The sequence below is a fragment of the Saccoglossus kowalevskii genome, chromosome 18, assembly GCF_978046115.1.
Source record: "Saccoglossus kowalevskii chromosome 18, keSacKowa6.1, whole genome shotgun sequence".
Taxonomy (NCBI): Eukaryota; Metazoa; Hemichordata; class Enteropneusta; family Harrimaniidae; genus Saccoglossus; species Saccoglossus kowalevskii.
Window position 1 is genome coordinate 14228412 of NC_140658.1, and position 27850 is coordinate 14256261.

Here is a 27850-nt window from a genome sequence, read left to right on the forward strand (position 1 = left end):
CATGACCTTTAAGGGTCAGAAATTACCAGGATGTATGACCTTTAAGGGTCAGAAAGTACCAGGATGTATGACCTTTAAGGGTCAGAAATTACCATGATGTATGACCTTTAAGGGTCAGAAATTACCAGGATGTATGACCTTTAAGGGTCAGAAAGTACCAGGATGTATGACCTTTAAGGGTCAGAAAGTACCAGGATGTATGACCTTTAAGGGTCAGAAAGTACCAGGATGCATGACCTTTAAGGGTCAGAAAGTACCAGGATGCATGACCTTTAAGGGTCAGAAAGTACCAGGATGTATGACCTTTAAGGGTCAGAAATTACCGAATGTATGACCTTTGAGGAGCCCGATCATGCATAAGACATGTAGAAAAATTACATTTTAGTTCAAAGTAGCATTATTGCCATGGTAACTGCTAGACTGAGACTAAACGCTTGCATTTTTATCAAGCTATTAAAACTGATATGGACATACATATATCAAGATATTTAATTTATGACAACAAATACATTTCTAGATCAAGATACTCTGGAATATGAAAGCCACAGTTATTAACACATAGCCCACTGATACTGTCATACACCAGTCATTTCAGCTCCCAGTATATCTATATAGGTTGTCAGCTGGTGATGTGTTAGGCTGTACAAATACTATCTAATCAGTGTGTCTTCAAACAGTACAGAAATGGTTTGTAGATGAAAAAGGACAGTATCAGTACATCAAGGAATTGTGATTTTCAGTACAGAGACTTCACCATATAGGGTCCTTGAAGCTCGTATCCAAGTTTACGATAATAGTCCCTTGTACCAACACCTGTAGTAGATATAAAAACAGTACAAGGTTAGAATGACGATATTGACAATACTGTAGAATATTTTATTTTCGCTGGAATTAATTTTCGCTGAAAAGGCTTTTTGGGTGTTTTGTATGGAATTTATTTTCACTGATTTCTGAAGAGTTTAATGTGAAATATAGGAAAAAAAGTATATTCGCTGGATTTTATTTTCACAGGGTCATCCCTTCAGCGAAAATAGCGAAAATAAATTCCAAGCGAAAATAAAGTATTCTACAGTATTGCAAAGTACTGTAAAACCGTTTATTTTCACTGACATTCAATTTCACTATTTTGAGCATATTCACTGTGTTTCAATTTCACAAATTTTTTAAGGAAACAATGTTATTTAATTGTTATTTAATTTAGTGGATTTTACTTATCAATTAAAAGGGCATCCTCCAGTTAAGCCTAATATAACAACAAATTTACTTTCTAGATTAAAATTACAATGGATAACAAAACATACATTAACATCGTAAACAACATAAACAATAGTGTCCCATGATTCTTTGGTGCAATCCCTGGGCTTGAAAGCTTCCCCTTTAATGCATTTACAGTACACGCACTTCATAGTTTGACGAGACTGATATATACTAACAGTAATACTACTTTTTGGCTCATCGCTATTGTTCCAACAATTCACTAAACCTTGATAGCAAACGTTTTTTGTTCAGCATTTACTAGGAGAGTACACTTTATTATCCATTCACTGGGGCTGCAAGAAAACCCCTAAAACTTGATTAACTTGCAGGATTACTTTGTTAAAGTATAGCAACACAGGGTCTTGGTTCTAGTTACTAGAACATCAACCACAAAAAGGCTGTTAACTACCATTAGTGTCTCCGTAGCCGTACTTAACTATCAGTAAATATCAAATGTACAGTGTACAACACACATTTTTAATCTTAATGAAGGAATTTACAAAACAATACTACAACATTTTCTGTAATTATTAAGGTAGCGAGAAGGGTTTTGTGACGTTTTCGAATAAAACATTCTCTGTCTGTTGTCTTGTTCAGAACAGTAATTTAGCTTATATATTTCAAAAGACTAAGTATAGAGGTACAAGTTCGCACAAACTGGACAGTCATTGTTTACATAATTATCACGTGACATCAAAAATGGCGAATCTTGTAAAAATGACTAAGTCCTCGATTGCGAGAGCACACTGCGGAATTTCCTGCTGAAATTTACGCCATGCATTGTCCGTAATCAAGTCCATTGAAATGCGTCTCGGATAATCAAAAGACCTATTATTCCGATTTCTATGCAGGTTTGTTTTTTTGTCCTCAAATTATTTCATACTTGGCACCTTTAGCAGACTATTATTCTGTGACAAAGCATTTTCTTTAAAAACCCAGACATATTTCGCACCATCATTATCTTTTGAACGATAACTGTGAGTTTGAATGTCCTAGTCCGAACGCACTTGATTTGGCGGCGGTCCCAATGAGTCGTACTCAATCGAAACTTCAATTCGAGAAAAACGCGAAAAACAGTTTTGGTTAATAAAACACTGTAGATTTGCAGCATTATTATAAATATACACTAAAAATGGCCAAACATAGTAACCACTGATATCATAGAGCTCATAAAGAGTGTCAGATAATGAATAATTTCAAGCTCGAGCGTGAAAAATGAAGAAAACTGCTGGCATTTGAGTCCCCACTCCAGGAACGTTCGGGTTTCCATTGTTATGCAAACGAATAACGAGGGATAATCCTCTGACAAACATTACTGTCCCACTGTACACGCTGACAGTTTACAAACAAGCTAATCCTTCAAGTGTCTCTGATAAGTGATCTAATAAAACGGTTTTCATGGTGAAACAAAATGGCCAATGTTTGAAAAAACATTGCTGTGTCAGTGCGACACTGAGTGGCAGATTTTTCTTTGCTGCATCTGTCAACGCTTTGTTTTCTTTTTTTTTTCCCGCCATTGCGTTAGAAAACATGGTATTAGTAAAATAGAATATTGACTTGGAAAATAAAACGATTTAAAAGAAAGTTGCGCAAATTTACAGTACTCATTTCGCACTACCTCCCGCCCGCTCTGAAAGAGTATATTTCTAAGCCTAAAATAAACCTAGTCTTTCGTTGATAATTTCAATTGTTTGGAATGTCTGACAACCGTGTCCCAATAATTTGTTTGGAATGTCGATCCCCGTTGGTTCTCCCACAGTTAGCTGGCATCGTTGTCGCTGGGTGTATATGATAGAGCACAGTCCCTCCACTGTGGACAGAGGGAAGTTGTGCAACCAAATTTGCCGAGTTCGCAGTTTTTCGCCGATAAAAAAATAACTAAGGCAAAAACTCACGGTTTTTCAGCATTTTTGTAATAACGACATTATTCTCTATCAATAATCGGCCCAAAATAGGAACATTTCTACTAATTCTTGTGTTTTTTCGACGTTTTTCGAAAAACCTGCGATTAGGCTGCGAAAGTAGAACATTCCGGGGGGGGGGGGGGGGGGGGGGTGAAGAGCATCGCCAGGCAATGGACGCGGAGTTCTTTGGTAACGACCGCAAACGTATCCGTGTCCAGCCATTGGTTGGCCACACAGAGGTCAAAATACGCGTTCTATTTTTATGCGTTAAGTTTGGCTCTTCCGTTTCACCGCCTCCGGAATGTTCTACTTTCGCAGTGGTGTGAATCTTGAGTTTCGAAATTGTTCTTCGACTGGCCACCAAATATTTATGGCTGTAACTAAATTTTTAAGCCCAACAAATTATTTATACATGTCAAGCTCTGTTCGATTTTTTCAGGGCATGTGGCCGTTTTTAGTCGAAAATATTTTTTGTGGGAACAATTTTACGTATACGTATACGGTTTAGACCGAAGTCATTCAATGATCATGACCTAATTTTAAAAATTGAATGTCAAATTTTACCAGACATGGACCGACGTGGATTCGGTATCGTTATTTTTGGAATTAATCATTAACATTTCCTCGTTTCTCTGCTCTGTCAAAATGAGTTACCTATGTTTGTTTTTTTCACGTAACTGTCTCATTAAAATAAAATAACATATTACATTTAGAACAAGCACCCAAAACACGTAACAAGCCTGAGAGGTCCCAGTCCAGCTGCTTTCACGATACAAGTGTCATACAACTATTAGATTTGAAGTGCTGTTCAGAATTTAATAATAGTTAATACTAGTTGTAAATGCACATCACACAACCAAGATAAGGGATAACAAACAAGCAATTTATTGAGATAAAATAAATGAAAAAACAAATAATAAATACAAATACATGTAAAATAAACCACTCTGTATAATCAATCTATTAATTAACTACAAAATTGAAAACAAGTCAAAATAAGGCTTGTAAATAAAAAAACAACAAGTACCTAAAATAAAATTGGGCAAGGGGCCCCTTCAATCAGGTCACTGTCAAGGTTGGGGTCAAGGACACACTGCCACGGCCGAAATGTAGGGAGGTGGCCATGCAGATGGCCGTCGAACCCTGTAATGGGGGGCAGGATGGAGTCCTTTTCCCCAACAGTTAGTCTGACAGAAGAGACCAAGGAGGGAATGTGGGGGATGGAGGTGGGATAGCGAAATCAATGTACACTACGCAAGGCGTGACAAAGAATGAATGAATGAATAAAAGACAAAGGGGGATAAAACAATGAAGGGACGCTAAGTGGCGTGTGCAAGATAAACAAAGAAAAGGTCAGGGCAAGGCATGATTGGTGGAAATAACAGGGGAACTCTGATTGGATAGTCAAAAATGTGGGAAGTAGAGTGAGTGCATTTACAAAACATATTTGTGACAACACAAATTTCACTTTGTAAATGCACATCACACAACCAAGATAAGGGATAACAAACAAGCAATTTATTGAGATAAAATAAATGAAAAAACAAATAATAAATACAAATACATGTAAAATAAACCACTCTGTATAATCAATCTATTAATTAACTACAAAATTGAAAACAAGTCAAAATAAGGCTTGTAAATAAAAAAACAACAAGTACCTAAAATAAAATTGGGCAAGGGGCCCCTTCAATCAGGTCACTGTCAAGGTTGGGGTCAAGGACACACTGCCACGGCCGAAATGTAGGGAGGTGGCCATGCAGATGGCCGTCGAACCCTGTAATGGGGGGCAGGATGGAGTCCTTTTCCCAAGCGGAGGGCATGAGAAGACAGAACATGACCGAAGTGACCCCCATGGAAGGAGAGTTAGTAGGTGGGAGGGGAACTCACGACCCAGGAGACACGCAGGTGTACAGGCTGGGGGGAGTAGGGTCCTGGGGGGCAGGATGCACTGCCCGGCTCAGGTGGAAAAGGTGGCATGCAAGGTAGAAGGATTCCGGCCCAGAGGAACATGAAGTGATGTTCGGCCTGGGGGGAGGGTTCCTGGTAGGCAGAGGTGCGTCCGCGAGAACCAGGTGGAAAGTGGTGAACATGCAGAAGGTAGGAATTCCACCAGAGGAACACGACATGCTGTGTTCGGCCTGGAGGAAGGGGGTCCTGGGTGACAGGCAGCTGTGCAGCCCAGGTGGACTCACAAATGACCCAGAATGGCGTAGGAGAAAGCAGGTAATCTTGCCTACGTGATCAAATGTGAAGGATACATGTTAGTAAACAGTACAAAAATAAGCAAAAAAGAAAATGGCTTGAACTAACATGGAGTAGTGAACTGAATAAACTTACATTGTTGTAAGTGCTGTAAATGCATAACGTAAAAGTTTCTCAGGTGTTCGAATGTAAATGCGATAGCAATCGCTAGACCAACGACCAAGAGTTTGTATGAGGTGATCTGGGAGGTGGACGCTTGCAGCAGTAGTTGCAGCTCCAATGCGGAAAGAATGTCCGGCAAAGTACTGTGGTTCAAGTCTCAGTCTAGTAAGGAGCGAACGCAGGGAGGTGGTGAACACACGACGATTAAGTGGTATTCTCTCGGGAAGCAGAAATAAAGGCTCACTTTGAGCAGCATTCATTTCACGGCGGACGGTTAGAAATCTGTACAAAGTAGAAACAGGGCATAAGGAGGTATTGGTGGGGAAAAGTCTTAAGTCAAAGCCCCGCCGGAACTGATCAGTTTTAGATGTTCTGATGTTAATTGACAAGTGATCTATGTGTTCTCCACGAGTTACTACTTTAACATCTCTGACACAGAGGTTGAGGTTTGGGTTGAAACTGTTGGTGGTACAAGCAAATTCGCTACAACGAAGAAAGCCAAAGAAAGCTAATAAAAAGGCAGCTTCCAACATGAGATCAAAGTATGGCCCGAAGACACCCTTACGGAGCAATTCGCATAAGCCTTTCAGAATGTCAAAGGTTATTGGCAAACGTGGTCTTGTACTAGAACCTTGTAGGCGGTGAATACCTCGTAGCACTTGGTTGAGTCGTAAGTGGGTTTGTCCGTTACCAGTCACTAGTGGATTTGGGAGACCTCTTAATATGTAATGGTTACGTATCCCTGCCAGGTAGACTTTGATAGTTGAGTACTTGAGATGAAAATAAGTAGCACTGTGCACCACAAAATAAACCAAGGAATCTTCTGATATGGGTGGATAAATGGCAGGCTGACCTTGTATTCCAAACATTGCTGTAAAACGTAACCAAGCACGGACGCCAGTTGAATAGGATCCTACTGTTCGTTTTCCCAGTGATGCTTGGTGGCATGCCATCACTGCCTGGTTTAACTGAACATCACTACGGAGGGAATTTGGCACTGGGTTGGTTCTGCTGTTGGAGCTGCCTCCCTGAACCGTCGGACCTGGAATCGAGAGAGAGCATCAGCAATATGGTTAATTTTTCCTGGTATATGTTCCGCCTGGAACATAAAATTAGACGAGGCTGCTGTGATGACAAGGCGCCGCATGAGTTTCATAATAGCAGGTGATTTAGAGCGTCCCTTGTTTATGATATGGACAGTGGCCAAATTATCGCAATAAAACAAAATGCGTTTTCTAACCCAGAGGTGGCCCCAAAGTATGGAGGCAACCACGATAGGATAAAGTTCCTGAAAGGCAATTGACAAACTTGGGTCCGTTTCAAGTTTGAGACTAGGAGACCAACGTTCTTGGAACCAATGTCCACGGAAGTAGCCTCCGTGACCAATGCCACTTGCGTCTGTGTACAGTTGCATGTCCGAAGCTGATGTTGGATGGGCATCAAGGAACATGGAGACTCCATTCCAACCAGACAGGAAATATTGCCACATATGTAAATCTTTCCTGCTCTCGGATGAAATTGAAATGTGATGGTGTAATTTCTTGACGCCTTTTGAAAGTTCAATCAAACGGGAAATGAAAGTTCGACCTGGTATCACTACACGACATGCGAAATTGAGATGGCCTAGGAGACTCAAAAGTTCACGTTTAGTACAAGACTTGCGTGACAGGAACGTTTTCAAAAGTTCATGAATTCGCGAAAGCTTGTCCTGGGGTAAACGTGCTTGCATCCTAACCGTGTCTAATTCGATTCCTAAGTATTCGAGGACTGTAGTCGGCCCAACGGTCTTGTGTGGGGCAATTGGTATTCCTAAGCGACGGAATATTAGAGTTAAAACAGCCATAGTTCGATCAGCATCAAATGAAGGTGCATCGACGGTTAGAAAATCGTCGAGTAAGTGGAAAATCGTGTTAATACCGTAGTTGTTCTGAGCTATCCAGCAAATTGCGGATGACAGATGATCAAAGATTTTGGGACTGGATCGTGAACCAAAAGCCAGACGAGTGAAGAAATAATATTGGTTGTCCCAGCAGATGCCATAGAGGTGCCACAATGATGGATGAATTGGAATCAATTTAAAGGCATCCACGATATCCGTTTTACATAGCCATGCTCCTTTGCCCATCGATTGAATAGCAGACACAGCATCATCAATTTTGACGTACGTAAGCGAGAACTCATCCTTATCGATCAGGTCATTGATGCTGGGTGTTTCAATACTGTCATGTGGAGATGACAAATCAACGATAAGTCGTTTCTTGTTAGAGTACTTTTTATCTACAACACCGATCGGGCTACAACGGTAATTTGTAAAAGGAGGCTCAGAGAAGGGTCCAATTAAATAACCTTTACTAACCTCAGAAATGATATGCTCAGAAACAATTTTGGGCTGGTTGCGTGCAGACAGTAGATTGCGACAGATTAATGTATCGGTTGGAAGGTTCCTAATACCTGTATCAAAGCCCTCCTTTAAGCCTGTAATAAGGTAACTCACGAAATTGGAGTCAGGATGAAAGGTTAGCTCGTTACTGAGAATGTCAATATGAATTGGAGTGGATGCTGTGCACGTGGGTAGTCAAGCTTTATGTTGGCGGTCTTTCGATTGGCATTTTCCTTGGCTGCTATTGTGATCAGAAGCGAAACAGGAGAGACAGGCATGTAGAAAACTACAGTTATTTCGTTTGCAACCTCCTGCAGAATTAAAATTGTTACAGATTTCTTTTCCTTGGTGTGTGATGCGCTTGCGCCCATTCCTGTCATGTGACAGGGAATTCTGGGATGAGATAGTCGAAGGATGCCCATGATTCTTGCTAGATGATGCCAATTGTGGACAAAGTTCTGTTGTGTGTGCCACACTATTGCAAAGATTGCAAGAATTAGCACGGAGACCAGCAAAAATAGAACAGTACAACATCGTGTCCCGGCGTGACCAATCTACCTTGACATTGTGATTTAAAAGCAAGGCAGCAGCCCGAGCTGAGAAAGCCCGGTGATATTCATAGTACGCAAGACCACCAAAACGCCGAGACATGTCAACAATGTCACGTTCGTATGCGTCCAGTTCGACCCGCCTGTTGGGATACACCTCGCACATGACATTTTTATAAACGGAGAAAGCAAGAATAAATTCCTGAATAGTCAATGCACGAGTTATTCGGCTGTCTTGAAGGGGCTTTAAAGTTAATGCTTGATCACCGACGATTACATGACGTTGGCCATCCGTAAAACTATAACCTGGGATAAGAAGACAGGCGAGATTGACATCCTTACCTGACAGAATATCGTGACGAATAGAAGGTGATACCAGTTCAATATGTGGGAGTTGTTCAGAAGGTGTCCCACATGTTGCTAGCAGACCATTTGGCGTCGGTGAGTTGATAGGAACAGTTTGATCGCCGGCGATGTTGGCGTGGGTTTGTTGTTGTGTGCGAGCCGCCATGTTGTTTGTTGTCGCGGTGCTTCTATTCTCCACGAATTGTACTGGTGAAGGCTGGTTAGCATGAAAATTATGTATGGCACTATCTCGCACTGGCTCATTGGTGACTGGCGTTATACTGTTCAAACCAAAACAGTGTTGTTGTTGCTGGTCCTGTGAAGCTGTGTTTGGAGATGCGGAAAGTCCGGCAATGTTTCTTGGTCCTGCGCATGACTGTTGCTCAACCATTCTGGCAATATTTGAAACTGTAGATTGCAACTCAGCAAACATCGCGGTTGTGACGAACCCTGTATTCGGGGAAGCTCCGGATCTGACACTGGTGTCAGATGATGAACCATTTCCAGACAATGTTGATGTGGTGGATGGTGGTACAGCAATCGGTACATTTCTTTGTTCTGCAGCTAGCTGGTCCAGAGATCTGGTAGATCCACGGGTTACCGGCCGTTCATACGGAGCTATGCGTGGAAGGGGAGTTTTCTTCGAACGTCCCCTTGAAGATTTACCTCGTGAAGGCATGTTGTAGTGAAGTTGTAATAGAATAATAGCTTGATTGTAATAGAAATAACTGGATGAATACTATGAATAGTAATAGCGAAATCAATGTACACTACGCAAGGCGTGACAAAGAATGAATGAATGAATAAAAGACAAAGGGGGATAAAACAATGAAGGGACGCTAAGTGGCGTGTGCAAGATAAACAAAGAAAAGGTCAGGGCAAGGCATGATTGGTGGAAATAACAGGGGAACTCTGATTGGATAGTCAAAAATGTGGGAAGTAGAGTGAGTGCATTTACAAAACATATTTGTGACAACACAAATTTCACTTTAGTTGTACGTTCACACTTTACTATCAAAACCACCATTTCGACTACTCCTGCGCCAGTGATCAGTGTTTGGGCGAGCGGTTGGTGTTTTCAATGAGCGAGCGAGCCAAAAAAAAAAAAAAAAAAAAACGCGATTAAAATGCGGTCGGTTTCCGGTCGGACAAGACCGCATGGTCGGAAATTAAGCGTTAAGCGGTCGATGTAAAAGCGGAAGGTTGGGCGAAATGAGTACTGTATGACCATGTTTCTCCAACGAAGTCTCGACTGACAATAATGCTGACAATGAACGTTAGACAAACATGCATTGTTTGCGACTGGAAGCTTATCACCCGTTATATCAGAATCGTCAACAACGGAGTATACAGATAAGATGTTATCATTTAAACCCTTTCAAAGATAAACAATATGCAAACGGCAGTTGTAGTCTTTTCTGCTAGCGTTTTAAAACACTGATTTGAGCGACGTTATTCCGCAATTTCGATCTTTCGTAAACCTGGGATGATGTATTAAGGTAGCAAGAAGGGAAATTTTCACTTTTTTCTTGATTTTTCAAAAATTGATAAAACGTTCACTTTAGACCTATGGTCTAACTATTCATATTTTATTGATCAGGTATATAAATAAATGGAATTTTGAGGTTTAGGGCAAATCTATTAGTGATGCGCTTCTAATAGAACAAATACGATATATACAGATGGGTGTTGTAACACTGTGACTAAACTCATGAATCATTGTATGGCAGTTTGATTAGCAATCAGTTTTCAGTTGTGAGAAAAATAAACTGAGAAATGTATGTGTTTTTTTTTACCGATGAAACAGAACCTTGGAGTGGGTGTATTTAAAAAGCAAGGATTACTGATTTTCTTATTTTAATACCAATAGTAGTTTTCAACTCACCTAGCTGGCACAATCAATGGTTTGTGTTTATAAATTATTTTATATGTGAAGTGCTGTAAGTTACCTGAAATAACAGCAATTTTTGAAGCACCGTGTTCTTCTCTTGCAATTCTTTCTGCTTCCTCCATCAATAACGTACCAAAACCCTGAAAAACATAGATAGAGTTTTAAACATTAAGTATTGTATCTAATGGCCATTAAAATTTTTGATTTCCCAAGTTGGGTTTTTCAAGACCTGTATAAAACCAAAGAAAAATATATTCAAAATTTAACAAATTATGTAAAAATTATTTGGTGAGGTGAAAACTATGGTGTTTGGCTACATTAAGCAAATTAATATAATACGTCTACAACATTTTTTCAAAAATTTGCCAAACTTTTACTCATTCATGAAACGTATACGTAATTTTGTGATTTTTTTGTCCATTTACGACATTACTGCAAGTCTCAGAAGTATTGGGGCAGCCAATTTGCAAACTCGCTAGAAAATTGGCTAACTGCTTTGGTTTTGACTGAGCGGTTGGCTTTTAAATCTCGCTGGCGCCGTCCTGTGATCACGCCCACTCTGGGTGAATTTATATAACAGTAGGGGAACGTACATACACATACATGTACTATGTTCCCTAATGCAATATAGACTCGCCCAGAGTGAATGCGACCACAAGTCGGGGCCAGCAAGACTCGAAAGCCAAATGTTTAGTCAAAACCCAAGCAGTTAGCCAATTCGCTAGCGAGTTTGCAAATTGGCTGCCCCAATACTTCTGAGGCTTGCTGTAAAACTTTAAAGCAGATGGATCATTACCAGCGCACACACAGAAATTGAGTCCTTAGCAACGATAATAATACACAAAAAACACAAAGGATTATGGGTAATGTCTATTTGTAAACAACTTCTACATTCATGTTTTTTTATTTCTTCAAAGACCATATTTTACTCTTGTGTAATTGGGGGCCAGAGACCTATAATGCAAAATCATTTTACAGTGTACATTAAAATTTATTTTACATTGTATTCGTTGTACGGGATCCAGAATCGTCAAGCACAATGCAGAAATCAGGCTCCTCTGAAAAAAATCCTGATCCTGTGCATATCAGTTGAAAATGTACACATCACAACTTTTTTTGGGTTTTCAGGAGAAAAAAACAAGCAGCCTATCGGCTGAGATAGCTCCGCTGTTAGCAATGCACAATTCAATTACAGAACTGAAGACGTCATTAGAAAATGAACATTATGTATAGTATCAAAGCAATCGGACTTACAGTTTTTAACAAGAAGTCGAAAATATCACTTTCTACCAAAAATGACAAAAATATTCACCAAAATTAGAACATTGAAGATATCATCACGAAATGAACAAATCTGAGAAAGGTCTACATGTAGTATCTATATATGTAATATCAAAGCAATTGAACTTGTGGTTTTTAACAAGAAGTCGAAAATATCACTTTTTACCAAAAATTACAAAAATATTCACCAAAATTAAAGAATCGAAGATATCATCACGAAATGAACAAATCTGAGAAAAGTCTACATGTAGTATCTATATACATAATATCAAAGCAATTGAACTATTGGTTTTTAACAAAAAAGTTGAAAATATCACTTTTTACCAAAAATTACAAAAATATTCACCAAAATTAGAGAATTGAAGACATCATCACGAAATGAACAAACCTGAGAGAGGTTCACATGTAGTACCAATATATATAATATCAAAGCAATTGGACTTGCGGTTTTTAACAAGAAGTTGAAAATATCACTTTTTACCAAAAATGACAAAAATATTCACCAAAATTAGAGAATTGAAGATATCATCATGAAATGAACAAATCTGAGAGAGGTCTACCCAAGGTACATACATATACACGAAGTATCAAAGCATTCAGGCTTGTAGTTTTCAAGAAGAAGTCGAAAAAGTAAAACATTGACACGGACGACGACGCCGGACAATCACTCATATGATAAGCTCCGCTCGACAAAGTCGACAGCGGAGCTAATAAAAAGCTGCCTACAGGCATCGCTTTTAAAAACAAAATGACCAGAAACATTTTTTTGTTTACTGAAACTGACCGTGCTTGTGTGGTGCTCAGTTGAATCACTTACTTGGTGCTGGAACTTCCTGGGATCTCTGGCACTGACTGGTACAACACTACCATATCTGAGTCTTGCTAAGGAAAAGTGATCACATGACCAATGTGCAAATAACTTCATTACATATGCACACAGAAAACAAAAAGATATAAAACTACTAAAAATCTTTTTTTCCTGAATTGAAAATACATTTTTTTCCCACAGATGACACACTTATACATGGTGATACAATTGTTCATAATATAATTTGAAAATGTTTATCAAGGATCGAATCACACAGTTTATAGCTGTGTATACTGGAATCTAGTTGCTGTGACGACGAGGGCACTAGTTACAGAGTTCATCTAATAACAGTCTCAGGATTGTGAAAATAGCCATTTCTATGATTCTTAAATGTCACACACATCCTGATATTTTCTGGAGTATTTACTTTCCATTATTATATATCTAGTGCCAAAAACAATAACAATTTGTGAAAAACTGCACATATTTTCTTTCATTTGTCATGTAATGAAAATGTCAGCAGATACAAATCTCATTAAACTGACTTTTAACTCTCAATTATAAGAACAATCAATTAAATGAATTTATAAAGTATTGTTCAGTGGTGTTTTTATCAACAAAATACTGTCTCTTTACTCACAGTTTGATTTACTTTCTGTATCTAAACATTAAAAGTATTAAGAAAATTATATTTTTCATTTGTTCCGAAATTTCACTTATGCAATTTAACTAGCACATATACACAGATTTCTCCAAATCAGGTCAGATGTTCATAATACAGCAGCTGTGTACTGTGTAAACAATTTATTGAACATGAGTTTTCAGATCCGGCTGGTATTCGACTTAATTTTAATAGTAAGGTGTTCCACACAGATAAGGTGCTGCTCACAAGAAAGTCTGAAGTTTGGGATGTGTAACAACCATTAAAAAAAATTGTATAATAACAATAATGTTATCACAAGAATAATGCAGCTGACTGTATGACAATGCATTATGGGAGAATAATTTATATTGATAACAGATATAAAAGAATATTATTTCAAATATTCAACAAGATACTCTCTGGTTACTCACAGTTTGTTTTCACTTTCTGTATCAAAACATTAAATATATCAAGAGAATTTGATTTTTCATTTTGTTCAGAAGTTTCACTTATGCAAATTACCTAATTCTTGTATACGTGATAGGCGAATTGCTCCAAATCAGGTCAGTTCCAAGCTTTATTCGCGATCTATCCAGTGGTTCTTGTGATAACACTGGGACAAGATTTGACACAGACAAACATACAGACAGACGGACATTGTAATGACATTACCTCCCATTTGTGCTCTGTATTACCTATCTCACTCCATCATGTTAGACCCAGAAGACTAAGGATACACATGTAATTCTCTGACAATAGACACACCACCTTTAAGCTCTGGTCTAAATGTCTGATCAGAACATTTTCTCAGTCTCAACAAGCCAATTAATATATCTTGTTCAGGGTCTTCATACGATAGGAACGTTTCCCATCCACCATTAGCTACGTAGTCGCGTCTGATGAGTTCAACCTGAAAAAAAAAATGGCCATGTAAGCATAAGAAGTGATTAATACCATACCTCCCTCTCAATTTTATTATCATTTAAATGTAGAATATTTCTTCATAAATTAACACATAAATGATTTTAAAGCACAAGGGAGGAAACAACTGATGACAGCGGGATTGTTTTATTTGAGGGGCTCAAGCAGACTAAGTAAATAAACCACATTAAATGTCAACATTAAAAAAACATTTATATCTGGCTACCCGGTCAGTGCTGAACAATGAGGGAAGGTGGTCATCACGCAGCAATGTATATTTGACACGTTGTAAATGTTGCTATGGAACAGTTATGGAACATGGTGTCACGTTATGATCATTGTTTTTAATAATTCTTCGAACACCAAAGTCAACTTTTGTCGCTTTTAAAATTTTTTTTTTTAAAAAAAGAAAAGAAAAAAGATCAAGATTACCGGTACTCTGAACACATTAATTATTTTCATTGATTAGTAAGGTCCACTAAATTGTGTCGAAGTGAACATGTAAAATAACAACAGAGCTCATTGTTTCACTGCCAAGAACTTAAAATCAAGTGAAATTGCTCAAAACATCAAAATAGAGAAATCAGATGAAAATAACTGGTTTTACAGTAACATACTTCTTACAAGATTCCAGGTAACCATAGATCAATCAAGGTCAAAGTCACACAAATGTGATAGAGTTTTTTTTCAAAACTGATAAAATATTTGACCTTGGAAGATAATGGTTGCAATGTATTATTTTACCTCGTATGGTTTAACTTTCTGATGAATTTCTTGAATCCCAACTTCTCGAGTCCTGACATCTCGACACTTTGTACCGAGGTCCTTCATCCTAGCAAGAGCTAGCTCTCGTAAATTACCGTGTTCAACCCCAGAACTCACCAGTGGCATTGGAATGTCTCTAAAATTAGAAAAACAGAACTCAATATTCATGTTATATGAAAACCAAGCAAATATTATTTTTTTTAAAAAACATAACAACCATACAACAAAATATACAAGTTAAAGAAGTGATAGAACTAAGTATTTGTTCATGCTTTATAGAATGTGAGCACAATCCTTTTTCTAAAAAAAAAAAACACAGTTATATTAGCAATATTTAAAGTTAAACCAATCATTGTAGTGTTCAGAATTCAAAACTGATGGAATCATTTCAACTGATAGAATCATTTCAACTGATGGAATCATTTCAACTGATGGAATCATTTCAACTGATGGAATCATTTCAACTGATGAAATCATTTCAACTGATGGAATCATTTCAACTGATGGAATCATTTCAACTGATGGAATCATTTCAACTGATAGAATCATTTCAACTGATAGAATCATTTCAACTGATAGAATCATTTCAACTGATGGAATCGCTAACACTAACCGAGGAAAAAATAATGGTTTTTAAAGAGGCAATAATGAACTGGCATATATCACTCATAAAATACAGTTTAAACACAGCGTTTTTTTTATGGTGTCATCATTTTAAAAAAAAAATAATTGTCATGATTCCAAAATAGTACTAAACATAGAACTGATGTAATGATGTGTCATTCAGTGTATGAATTATCGTAGATACAACAGGGAAAGCATGCACAGAAAATAACATTTTCAACTCCAAATATGTTATATTGCTGAAACTTTTCAGTGATTTCTTGTGAATCCCATAGAAGAATGACTTAACAAATCCCTTGGTTCAAAAAACAGTTGTCAACAAATTTGTTTTCGCTATTTTAGTTTTGTTTACTTATTTGTTTTTCTGAGGTGAACATCATTATGAATAATATCCTTATTACGATCATTATGCAATATTATTGCAGAATTTGAAGCAACTGCTACATTGTTACAATTGTTTTCAGTCTGAGCGTATTTGTCTTATTTGTGTCTGACCCCTGACCTTTGAACTCTGTACACCCTAGTCCATGGCGGTACCAATGCTAGTATCCTAGCAACCAGATCAACCAGAGTACTTGGAGGATAACTCTTGTAACGTCCGGTCTTCCAGAGTTCATATAATCCAGTACCTCGGATAACTAAAGTTGGATATATCTTCATTCCATCTGGTCGGAAAGCTGGATTTTCAAAAAATTCCTGAGACCGCAAGAAATATAAAGCATTACTATTTCTGACACCTCAATCATTTGAGCGCCATCATTTTTTTAGCAAAATATTGAATATTTTTCAAAATATTTTTTGATAATTTTGGACCAAATGGACATAATTTTGTATTGGTGACAAATCTTGATTAAAATTTACCAAAAATTCTGAAACAATTTGGTGGGTTTAAAATTTGTGAATGGTGACAAAAGTTGACTTTGGTGCTCAAATGATTAATGATATGCAAATTATCTAATTAATATGCACATACAATATATACCGGGGGTAGAACTATTTTGTGAATGATGACAAAAGTTGATTTTGGTGCTCAAAAATTTAATGATATGCAAATTACTAATTAATATGCACATATGATATATAGAACTATTATGTGAATGGTAACAAAAGTTGACTTTGGTGCTCAAATGGTTAATGATATGCAAATTACTTAATTAATATGCAAAGACAGTATATAGAACTATTTTGTAAATGGTGACAAAAGTTGACTTTGGTGCTCAAATGGTTAATGATATGCAAATTACTTAATTAATATGCACAGGCGGTATATAGAACTATTTTGTGAATGGTGACAAAAGTTGACTTTGTTGCTCAAATGGTTAATGATATGCAAATTACCTAATTAATATGCACAGATGGTATATAGAACTATTTTGTGAATGGTGATAAAAGTTGACTTTGGTGCTGGAAGGGTTAATGATATGCAAATTACCTAATTAATATGCACAGATGGTATATAGAACTATTTTGTGAATGGTGGCAAAAGTTGACTTTGTTGCTCAAATGGTTAATGATATGCAAATTACCTAATTAATATGCACAGGACGGTATGTAGAACTATTTTGTAAATGGTGACAAAAGTTGACTTTGGTGCTCAAATGGTTAATGATATGCAAATTACCTAATTAATATGCACAGATGGTATATAGAACTATTTTGTGAATGGTGACAAAAGTTGACTTTGGTGCTCAAAGGGTTAATGATATGCAAATTACCTAATTAATATGCACAGATGGTATATAGAACTATTTTGTGAATGGTGACAAAAGTTGACTTTGGTGCTCAAAGGGTTAATGATATGCAAATTACCTAATTAATATGCACATATGGTATATAGAACTATTTTGTGAATGGTGGCAAAAGTTGACTTTGGTGCTCAAATGGTTAATGATATGCAAATTACCTAATGCACAGATGGTATATAGAACTATTTTGTGAATGATGACAAAAGTTGACTTTGGTGCTCAAATGGTTAATGATATGCAAATTACCTAATTAATATGCACAGGACGGTATGTAGAACTATTTTGTAAATGGTGACAAAAGTTGACTTTGGTGCTCAAATGGTTAATGATATGCAAATTACCTAATTAATATGCACAGATGGTATATAGAACTATTTTGTGAATGGTGACAAAAGTTGACTTTGGTGCTCAAAGGGTTAATGATATGCAAATTACCTAATTAATATGCACAGATGGTATATAGAACTATTTTGTGAATGGTGACAAAAGTTGACTTTGGTGCTCAAAGGGTTAATGATATGCAAATTACCTAATTAATATGCACATATGGTATATAGAACTATTTTGTGAATGGTGGCAAAAGTTGACTTTGGTGCTCAAATGGTTAATGATATGCAAATTACCTAATGCACAGATGGTATATAGAACTATTTTGTGAATGGTGACAAAAGTTGAATTTGGTGCTCAAATGGTTAATGATATGCAAATCACCTAATTAATATGCACATGTGGTATATAGAACTATTTTGTGCATGGTGGCAAAAGTTGACTTTGTTGCTCAAATGGTTAATGATATGCAAATTACCTAATTAATATGCACATATGGTATATAGAACTATTTTGTGAATGGTGGCAAAAGTTGACTTTGTTGCTCAAATGGTTAATGATATGCAAATTACTTAATTAATATGCACATATGGTATATAGAACTATTTTGTGAATGGTGACGAAAGTTGACTTTGTTGCTCAAATGGTTAAACACGATATAGTGTTGGCAAACTTCAATTAAGTTAAAGGACGGTGGCCGGTGTGCATGCATTTGCGAAATATGGGACTCATATAAACAAAGATGGCTACTTTGTGCAGACCAACGAGTACAAACTGAGACATTACTAAACTTGTATCTGGTGATTGGAAGTTATCAAAAGAGTCACCGGTGATAATTAGTGCATGTTGAACCAAGATCAAAACTCGCACTCGTGATTTCTATTATAAGAGCACATTGGATTGTGAGAAATCCACTTTCTCAAACGACCCCTGCCCTTTGAATGTTTAAAATGTTGGATAGAAGAATTTTGATAACTGAGCTTTAGTCTAATAGTTAATGTCTCATTCTCATTCTGTCATCTTTTAAAGAATCACTCCAAAATTACAACAAAAACACAGAGCCAGTTACAAAAGCATATATATAAAAACAATCAAACAAAAAGTACTTCACAAAAGGTTGACAGAGGACGCTATACAAATAAAACATTCCAAAGTCAAACAGTGAATTGCAGAACTTACTATGAACTGTTCCACGTCTCTTTCTAAATCTACATTGGGTAAATCAGGCATCATATGGGAAACAACTTTGAAGCCAGCGTCCTTGGACATATGAAACGATTCACAGACAGCACGTACTGTATGCCCTCTGTAGTGAGAAAATAGAAATTTAGTTCTATGAATTCTTATTCTCGGGATGGACATCCGGCATTTTCACCGCCTGGTTGTTAAGACTCCCCTGAACAGTGTAACAAGATTACCCCTGCATGTCCAACATATATAAATTTGTTTGTTCAGGATTACTTCAAAGTTTAGTTCGTGCCGTTTTCTCAAATTTAGCTATTTTCACCTTCTCTTTGACCGGTGTTCCACAACAGCTCGCGCAGAGCCCATAGAAATACGTGCTACAGTGGTGCGCGTCTTAGCAACGTGGAACGTCTTGTGATGTAGCTCCGCCCCCGAAGATATCGCAAATATCTGGTTGATAAAAATGAGCAGGAATACAAATTTTGAGTTGAGAGGGCACCCATATTCAAGGTCAAAATTAATAAAAATGGCTCTGAACATAGGAATAGTAGTGTACAATATTATTATTAAAATCTGTAGTCATTTGAAAACAAATTGAGTTGAAGCATAATTAAACTCTGGTGACCTTGCCCTTTGTTTTGCTAATGTGTATTAGAAATTATTCCTTAAACTAGACATCGAAACTCAGTCAAGTATTTTCATGGGATTTTGGAGATACATTATTGATTATAAGACAAATGATTCGCCACATTGAACATATACCATAATGTATATTCCTCTGGGACCAGTGACCTTTGAATGCATATCAACAATGTGATCAGTCAAGTAGAAATAGTCTACATTTTTTCATTCGATTTGGACTACTACTTTCTCAATTTGTGCATGATATTTTCATACAGGACAATTCTCGTTCTAACTTTGGGAAGATTTTATACTGATGAAAAAAGTGACCAAGTTTGATAATTTTTGGATCAGAATTACTCAAGTTATCATATACAAATCAACAATTATTAGCGACATCGATAACAGACATTTTCCACTGATATTCCTTTTCCCTTCATTTTTGATGTCACCGGCAAGGTAATAATCAAAGAAAGCTTAGAAAGAACACCCATGTGCTGAGAGTATTCGAGACACATTAAATATAATTTGAAATTACTTAGCTGAAAACTAATTATGCAAATCAGAAAATTAACATGAACAGATTTGATTGTAAAACTAATGAGGTCTGCGCAATGTAACAAAAACTCTATGTACCAAGTTTAATTGAAATGTGATTAAAACCAAAAAATTGTGAATTATTACACTAATTAGGGAAATAATATGAACAGAGTTTTACCCCAAACTAATTAGGTTTGTACATTGTCCTAGAGCATCTTTGTACTAAGTTTCATTAAAATGGAAATTAGTACTTTAGGTATCAGTGTGAAAGCTTAAAATTGGTTAATTATGCAAATTGGGTAATTAATATGTACAGATTTTAACCCACAATTATCCAGGTCTGTCTATTGTCCTACAGCATCCATGTATAAACATTCATTGATATGTGATGATTAGTACCTGAGATATCAGTGTGAAAGTTGGAAATTGGTTAATTATGCAAATTAAGTGATTAATATGCACAAATATTTACCAAAAACGAATTGGGTCTTTGCATAGTTATAGATTCATTGAAATGTGATGATTAGTACTTTAGATATCAGTAGAAAAGCTGAAAATTAATTATGCAAATTAGGTAATTAATATGCACAATTATTTACCCTGAAACTAATCAGGTCTCTGCATAGTCCCAAAGGATCTATGTACCAAGATTCATTGAAATGCGATGATTAGTACTTTAGATATCAGTAGAAAAGCTGAAAATTAATTATGCAAATTAGGTAATTAATATGCACAATTATTTACCCTAAAACTAATCAGGTCTCTGCATAGTCCTAAAGGATCTATGTACCAAGTTTCATTGAAATGCGATGATTAGTACTTGAGATATCCGTGGAAAAGCTGAAAATTAACTAATTATGCAAATTAGGTGATTAATATGCACAAATATTTATCCAAAACAATCAATCTCTGCATAGTCCTTGAGTATGTAAGTACCAAGTTTCATTAAAATGTAATGCTCACTACTTATATCAAAAGCTGAAAATTAATTAATTATGCAAATTAGGTAATTATATGTACTGATATTACCATAAAAACTATCAGGTCAGTGCAGTGTCATATGACATCTATGTACCAAGTTTCATTGAAATGTGATGATTAGTACTTGAGATATCAGTGGAAAAACTGAAAATTGACTAATCATTATGCAAATTAGATAATTAGTATCCACGGATTATTACCAAAAACTAATCAAAACCTAGCATTAGTTCAGAGCATCTATGTACCAAGTTTCATCAAAATCCAATGAGTGGTTGTTTAGATATCAGTGGAACAGTCATGGAACCACTAAAAAATAGCTAATTATCAAGCAAATTAGGTAATTAATATGCACAGATTTTTACCAAAAACTAATCAAATCTGCGCATATGTTCAGAGCATCTATGTACCAAGTTTCATCAAAATCCAATGAGTGGTTCTTTAGATATCAGTGGAACAGTCATAGAACAGCTAAAAATTAGCTAATTATCATGCAAATTAGCTAATTAACGAGCATGGATTTTTACCAAAACCTAATCAAATCTGCGCATTGGCCCAGAGCATCTATGCACCAAGTTTCATCAAAAACCGATGTATGGTTCTTGAGATAGCAGTGGAACAGTCGGACACACATACACACACCCACACACACACATACATACAGACACACTAACTGCAAAGACTCCCATTTTGTGCTTCACACATGGGAGTCAAAAAGCATGTCACATGACTGAGTGCTGATTGAGAAAATTGTTACCTGTTTGTATCTCTGGCGACGTCCTCATAAACACTCTGGACACCAATCTCCAGTCTGGTACAACCATAGTTTAACATATCACTGTTGTAGATTAATTAATAATAATACAGAAATCGTTGAATCGATCATATGAACTAAATAGAATGCTAAAAGTTATCATGGTATAGCGTCACTGTCATCAGAACGGCTATGTGCATAGGAAGGGCTCACATAAAAATGAATGTTCACGTACTGATAATGGCCAATTTTTAGAGATAAACTGAAAGAAAGTTATGTATTCTCATGCAATCTAGTAAATTCAAACATTTGTCAACAATAAGTGTTTATCAAACCCCTAAACAAAACTAAAAAAGAAAATGAAACTATTTACCTCAGATGTTTCTTCAAACAATAATCAGGTCTGGTTTCTATGGTGATACCGATACATTTTGTCTTGCTCTTTTCAGAATACCTGCAACAAACCCAACCAATACCAGTCACTAATAGCATTAGACTCATGATCAGTAGAGCCAAATTCAAATCCAACATTGAGATTTAACACTGAAAAGAGGTCATTTCCTACTCTGCGTGATTGTGCCACAGACTCAATGTAGAGCCATTGGTTAAGATTCATTTACTAATAAATTGAATAGAACCATGGCTTAGGTCAACAGGTGGACAGGTGGTTGTTGGATGGGAGTATCAGCAGAGGCATAAGAAATACATAATACATGTAACACTGGCAGAAAAAAGCTTAAATATGAGTTCAGCACCAGTGAAAAGCCGCTACAGATTTTGTATGCTGCATGGTTCGAAAACATGTATTATGTATATTATTATGTCATTTTACATGGCCCAAGGGCAACTTATGCCGATGTACCAAACGACCACATCAGGTGGACAGTGCATTAAATTGCCATAATGTCATTATAAAGATAATCAAAAAGAAACATACGGTTCTTGCGGCAAATTGCATCTGTCCGTTTATTGATTAAATGTTTCATGCTTGGTTACTTACTTGACTGCTTCTGCTACATTGTTACTTGTATGACCGGACAGAGCATCATGTAAATTTCTAATAAAATAGTCCCTATATTCTTCCCCTAGACACATGAATGTACCGCCCATTACAATGAACTCCACCTTGTCAACACTGTGACCAATCTGCTTCAGCTAAAAATGATAATATTAAAATATATTTGTAGACTCTCATTCGTCAAAATTTCAATTGAAACCAGGTTACAAGGCAGTAGAATATTTGAATAAATATTGATTCTATAGATACATGTTATACAGCTATCCACCCTTGAAAAGCATAAACTTCACCTGTTCAAATCTCATGTGTCTTATTTGTGAAAATGAATTGTATCATAGTAGTACATGCATGCCCCTATTTATCCGCTCTTGGTGGGTGTAAACTATAAATACCTGCTCAACTCTGTGTCTTGTCTGTAAATATGGATTATATCTGGCTCGTATAGCTCTCATCGATGTCGGCTGTCAACACAATAGATTATAATAGGGTAATTAATGTCCATGACATTAATTACAAAATATAATATCAAAATAATAATAATAATAATTTACCGTTAGATCGAACATTAGAGTACTGTTGCTAGGTTGACAGAAAACGTTTATTTATTCACTGATCACTTTTTCCCCTTTTTGAGTGAACTATATTGAATATTGCCCCTCCCCTTTCCTTCTGCCCCACTCATACAACTGAGAGACTTACTTCATACCCTGTATAGGACTGTGTTGAGTATTCAAAATCAGAATCAGGTCCACCAGGGCAATAAACACAGATATTGCCCGTCATATTGATATGTGGACATCTATGGGGCTTACACATGACAGCAACAACAGCAATCTAAAATAAAATAAAACAAAACAAAAACAAAACATTATTAAGGTCATTCACGGGAATTAGAACGAATATTCAGATTTCCATGATTTTTAAGGTATTATTTTATGTTGTTAATCACAAAAATCGCATAAAAATAGACGATTACTGAACTACTTTTCAGAAAGGAATGGCCAAAAAACCATGATAATTGTGATATTTGAGCCATTTTAACATTGGTTTCTATGGGAACAACATCTCATCATATCTGAAAATAATGCTCAGTGACATACATGTGTATAAGTTGTTATAAGTTGGGTAAATCTGGTTGCCATAATTAATTAGGAGATTCTGGTAAATATTTTTTTTTATTTTTTCACGAAATAATGGATTCTTATAGAATTTGTTCCTAACATTTTTGGCCATGATATTGTTGAAAAAAAAAATTATTTGCACTGGGTAAAAACACTCAAAAAGCTGTGGCATATCTCCAAAGTTATAATTAAGTAGCACTTTTAAAACAAAACATATTGTGATACAATTTTCATTCTATTTGATAGATTGAAATATCAGTGAATGACTTTAATCTAGACAACTTTTACAGTCTTGTGTGTTTTGTGTTAAGATCATATGTGTCATTCTTTGATAGATATTCATGCCATCAGAGTTGCTCCCCAACCTTATTTTAATCCAAGGCTCTGTTCACATTTAATTCTGATCGTCAGTTCACATCACTTCTAGGAGTAAATTCGACTAAGCTGCAAATCATGTTCAGGCAACCTCATTTCTGGAGGATTCATCAACCAATTAGAAAATGACGTGTACGAAAAATACTTATTGATTGGTGTTCCATGGTGAAATGGACAAGATTTGGATTTGTCATGTGGTACAGTCAGAGGTGATGTATAAATGTATTAAACTCATATTACTCACTCCACTTGCAGTTCTCACTGGCTTGGCTTTGAGTTTTGGTAACAAAGCCTAGAAAGGAAAATGAATAATGAAAAAGTGAACTGTTTATTACATTTCAGTTTTGTAAGATTATAGCACAACTACAGTGATACTGAGACACGGATTTGCAAAACAAGACTACATATTTTTCAAGACTTTTACAGGTAAGCCAAAAATCACCATTAATGTTTACTTGATCATTCACATACAACTTATAACTATTTTGACCATAAACATACCTCCGTTATTTATGTAAGTGGATGTGCTAATAATAGTGCAAATATCACATGTATGCGCATGTATGCTAGCTCAAGAGTAGATGCTGGAGACAGTAGCAGATGTATCAGTGAGGAGGTACCAAAACAACAAGACTACTATTGCCCATCGCTCTCAAACTAGAATCAGTTGTATGATTTTAGAGAAAAGCCGGCTATTTTATTTAAATCAGATGATTTATGAAAATCAATTTTCAAAGCTACTTGGTGAGTAATAATTGTCAAATACCTTGAAACTCTTTGGTCTCTGTAATCAGAAAACATGATTAACGGAGCAAATACAGTAATTACCTTTTTATAAGCAGGTGGTACAGCAGCTATGATATCCACTAGTCTTGGTTGGTTTGAAAGACCATATTTACTGGATATTTTATTCTTTACCCTTGAAATATACAAACAAGAACTCAATAAATATATTTATATTCCTAACATGGCTGAGTAGGTTCAACCAATTATCCAAATATTCTCTATTGACTGACAATTGAACACTATTACAACTGACTGTGGTTTTCGATTGAGTGAAAATCAGGTAAAATTTTTAACAAGCGATTTACAGGTATACACATTATACTAACTAGCAATCCATAAGTACATCTTGCTACTAACTAGCAATTCATTGACTACATACTTGTTACCTACTAGCAATTCAGCAACTATTAGCAACTACAGACTAGCAAGTCACAGAATAAAATTACTAACTAGCAACATACCTGTTCAAGTTGATGTCTTTATTCTGTTCATGTGCATCTATTAACTGTTTTACAATCTCTGCCACAGTCATGGCCATTAACTCAGCATGGGATGCCTGTGGAACTGAAACACAGTCACACAATACAATTTAAAATGAGAATTGAGGGCAGAATATTATGAGGTTATTCAGACGACATTCTGACTGAATGAATTTTTCCAGGGGGATTTATCTGTTCTGCTGTGTGGGAATCACAACTGTCAAAGCAATTTTATCAACAATATTGTACAATGTAGTTGATAAAAGACCCTATGATCACCAAAATAAGCTAATAGTTGAAAATTAATTGCTGAAATCAAGACTTAATGTTCACCATTAAAAAAAAATTCAGACTTAACACTGGATTTGCAACTTCAGCAATATTATAATCAAGTAAATCATTTTTATTTTATTTACAAAAAAAAATTAAATTAAATGAAATCGGATAACTATATTCTACATTTATGTAGAAATAATAAATCTCTCACTGAAATAAACCTGAGGTAGGCTAATTGAACAATTTTAATCACAAAGTAAAACAGGCTGTAAATAACATGTTTCAGTATCCAGAAATATAACTTTGTGTGGAAATACTCGCTGTTACGGCACGCCTGATTGGCTGAAAATGAGTATGAGCACTTGATTTACCCAGAACTCTGTGCGAATCTCCCTTGATTCTGGCTGCTGGCCATTTTCGTTCATGAAATCGTCGGATACTAGTATCATCAGAAAACGCGTGATTTGTGCAGTTTTGAATAAAACCAAGTTAGCGATTATGAACAATGGTTATTAACCTAACACCTGATCCCCTCTAAAATTTTTGTTTTTCATTTTAAGGTAAGAAATCGAAATTTGAAACCGACAGGGTGTCGATTTACTAGATGCCATGTTTCACAACTTGTTTATTTATATACGTATAGCGTATGATTTTTTTAAAAAAAAATTAGTATTTATTGATGTTCAGCCCCCAAGTGACTGTGTGTGCTACCTATAAGCTGTCGTATTAGCCGTGGTTCCCGACGTTTAGGGTTCAAATACGCTGCGAGTTTTTGTCTGTCGGTGTGTTATGGGCCGTGTAAACCGACAAACGACGACAAGGACCCTATTCTGATCCCAATCGCATCGACGCTGCTGTGTGCACCAACAGATCGACGAAGCAAAAGAACCTATCCGGACCCCCAAGACGCCTCGAAACCACGGCTACTATCGGACTGATGTGCTGTCTATTTTTAGTCCAAGATCCTACCTTTCTTACGGTTCTTCCCCATCGTAATTAGCTGCTGCTGCTTTTACTCAGTGATGCTACAAAGAAATGGGTTCCAGCAATTTAACTCGAGATTAAATTGTCACAGCACATGTGAAATGATCGTTCGTTCAAAGCCATTTTGGATAGTGCGCCCTCTGACGGGGAAAACCCTTTTACACTCGTTTTTACAAATTCTGTCTAGGTTAAAGGGCGGTAGTCGTCGCGCTGCGCATGTGCGAAATTTAGTGTTGATAAACATTGATTTTCCCACAATCCAATGGGATCTTCTAACGGAAATCACAAGTATGAGGTTTAACCTGGGCATGACTTGCACTGATTTAATACCGCCTGCGACTCCTTCGATACCTTCAAATCACCTAAAAAATACCTCATTAAAGTTTGTTAACGTCTCAGTTTATACTGATTGATCTGCGCTACAGTTGAAGTCGCCATCTTTGTATATATGAGGCCCATACATGTATATCTCGCCCATGTGTGGCACTACAACTACCGCCATTTTAAATAAGTAATGTATTACCTGGTAAGGTAGAAGCCTACTCATAATTTTAAAGAAAGTTGGTCATAAATGGCATGACAGTTTTCTTTGGTGTATAATGTAAAATCATGAAGTTATTATTTCATAGCACCATGAAGTAACATTCTTCTGTGTGTTGCAGTCCTAATAATTTTCAAAAATCGCTGTTTTTAGAACAATTAGAGCACAATGTTAATAAGAAAATGCATTTTTTGCCATTTTTTAAAACCCAGATTTGTTAAATAATTGAAAACAAAAAGTACCCCATCATTCACAATATAAACATTTATATTTATATAGCCTACAATTTGAGATATATAACGTTATTTGCAACGTTTTCAGTGTTACAAATTGACACTAATGACACAGGTTTTTTATTAAAAATAATCTAAGAAATCCTAGAACTC

General features: G+C 36.3%; 2 protein-coding genes across 2 annotated transcripts; both read right to left on the reverse strand.

Annotated features, from left to right (window-relative positions):
- Positions 1 to 471: 471 nt before the first annotated feature.
- On the reverse strand, positions 472 to 27054 carry LOC100373199 (elongator complex protein 3). Its single transcript, XM_002731585.4, has 16 exons — positions 26909 to 27054; positions 25646 to 25748; positions 25227 to 25317; positions 24643 to 24690; positions 23602 to 23736; positions 23295 to 23363; positions 22885 to 23039; positions 22258 to 22338; positions 21888 to 21968; positions 18986 to 19112; positions 16237 to 16430; positions 15090 to 15246; positions 14162 to 14334; positions 12791 to 12845; positions 10751 to 10832; positions 472 to 813 (listed from the first exon to the last, which is right to left on the reverse strand). Exons 1-16 carry the CDS (start codon positions 26928 to 26930, stop codon positions 737 to 739), a joined length of 1650 nt encoding a protein of 549 aa, XP_002731631.1. The 5' UTR covers positions 26931 to 27054; the 3' UTR covers positions 472 to 736.
- Positions 5498 to 7371, reverse strand: LOC102808029 (uncharacterized). Its single transcript, XM_078013187.2, has 2 exons — positions 6837 to 7371; positions 5498 to 6552 (listed from the first exon to the last, which is right to left on the reverse strand). The coding sequence occupies exons 1-2, from the start codon at positions 7369 to 7371 to the stop codon at positions 5498 to 5500; spliced, it is 1590 nt and encodes a 529-aa protein (XP_077869313.2).
- Positions 27055 to 27850: the final 796 nt, after the last annotated feature.

Excerpts from the sequence above, each read along its gene's own strand:
- LOC102808029 (XM_078013187.2), bottom strand. The coding sequence starts at position 7,371 with ATGGCTGTTTTAACTCTAATATTCCGTCGCTTAGGAATACCAATTGCC. Across the intron at positions 6,553-6,836 it reads CAAACTTGAAACGGACCCAA|GCAGCTCCAACAGCAGAACC; the intron begins GTTTGTCAATTG and ends CGGTTCAGGGAG.
- LOC100373199 (XM_002731585.4), bottom strand. The coding sequence starts at position 26,930 with ATGGGGAAGAACCGTAAGAAAG. Across the intron at positions 23,737-24,642 it reads CAGTGAGAACTGCAAGTGGA|ATTGCTGTTGTTGCTGTCAT; the intron begins GTGAGTAATATG and ends ATTTTATTTTAG. Across the intron at positions 10,833-12,790 it reads CCAGGAAGTTCCAGCACCAA|GGTTTTGGTACGTTATTGAT; the intron begins GTAAGTGATTCA and ends TATGTTTTTCAG.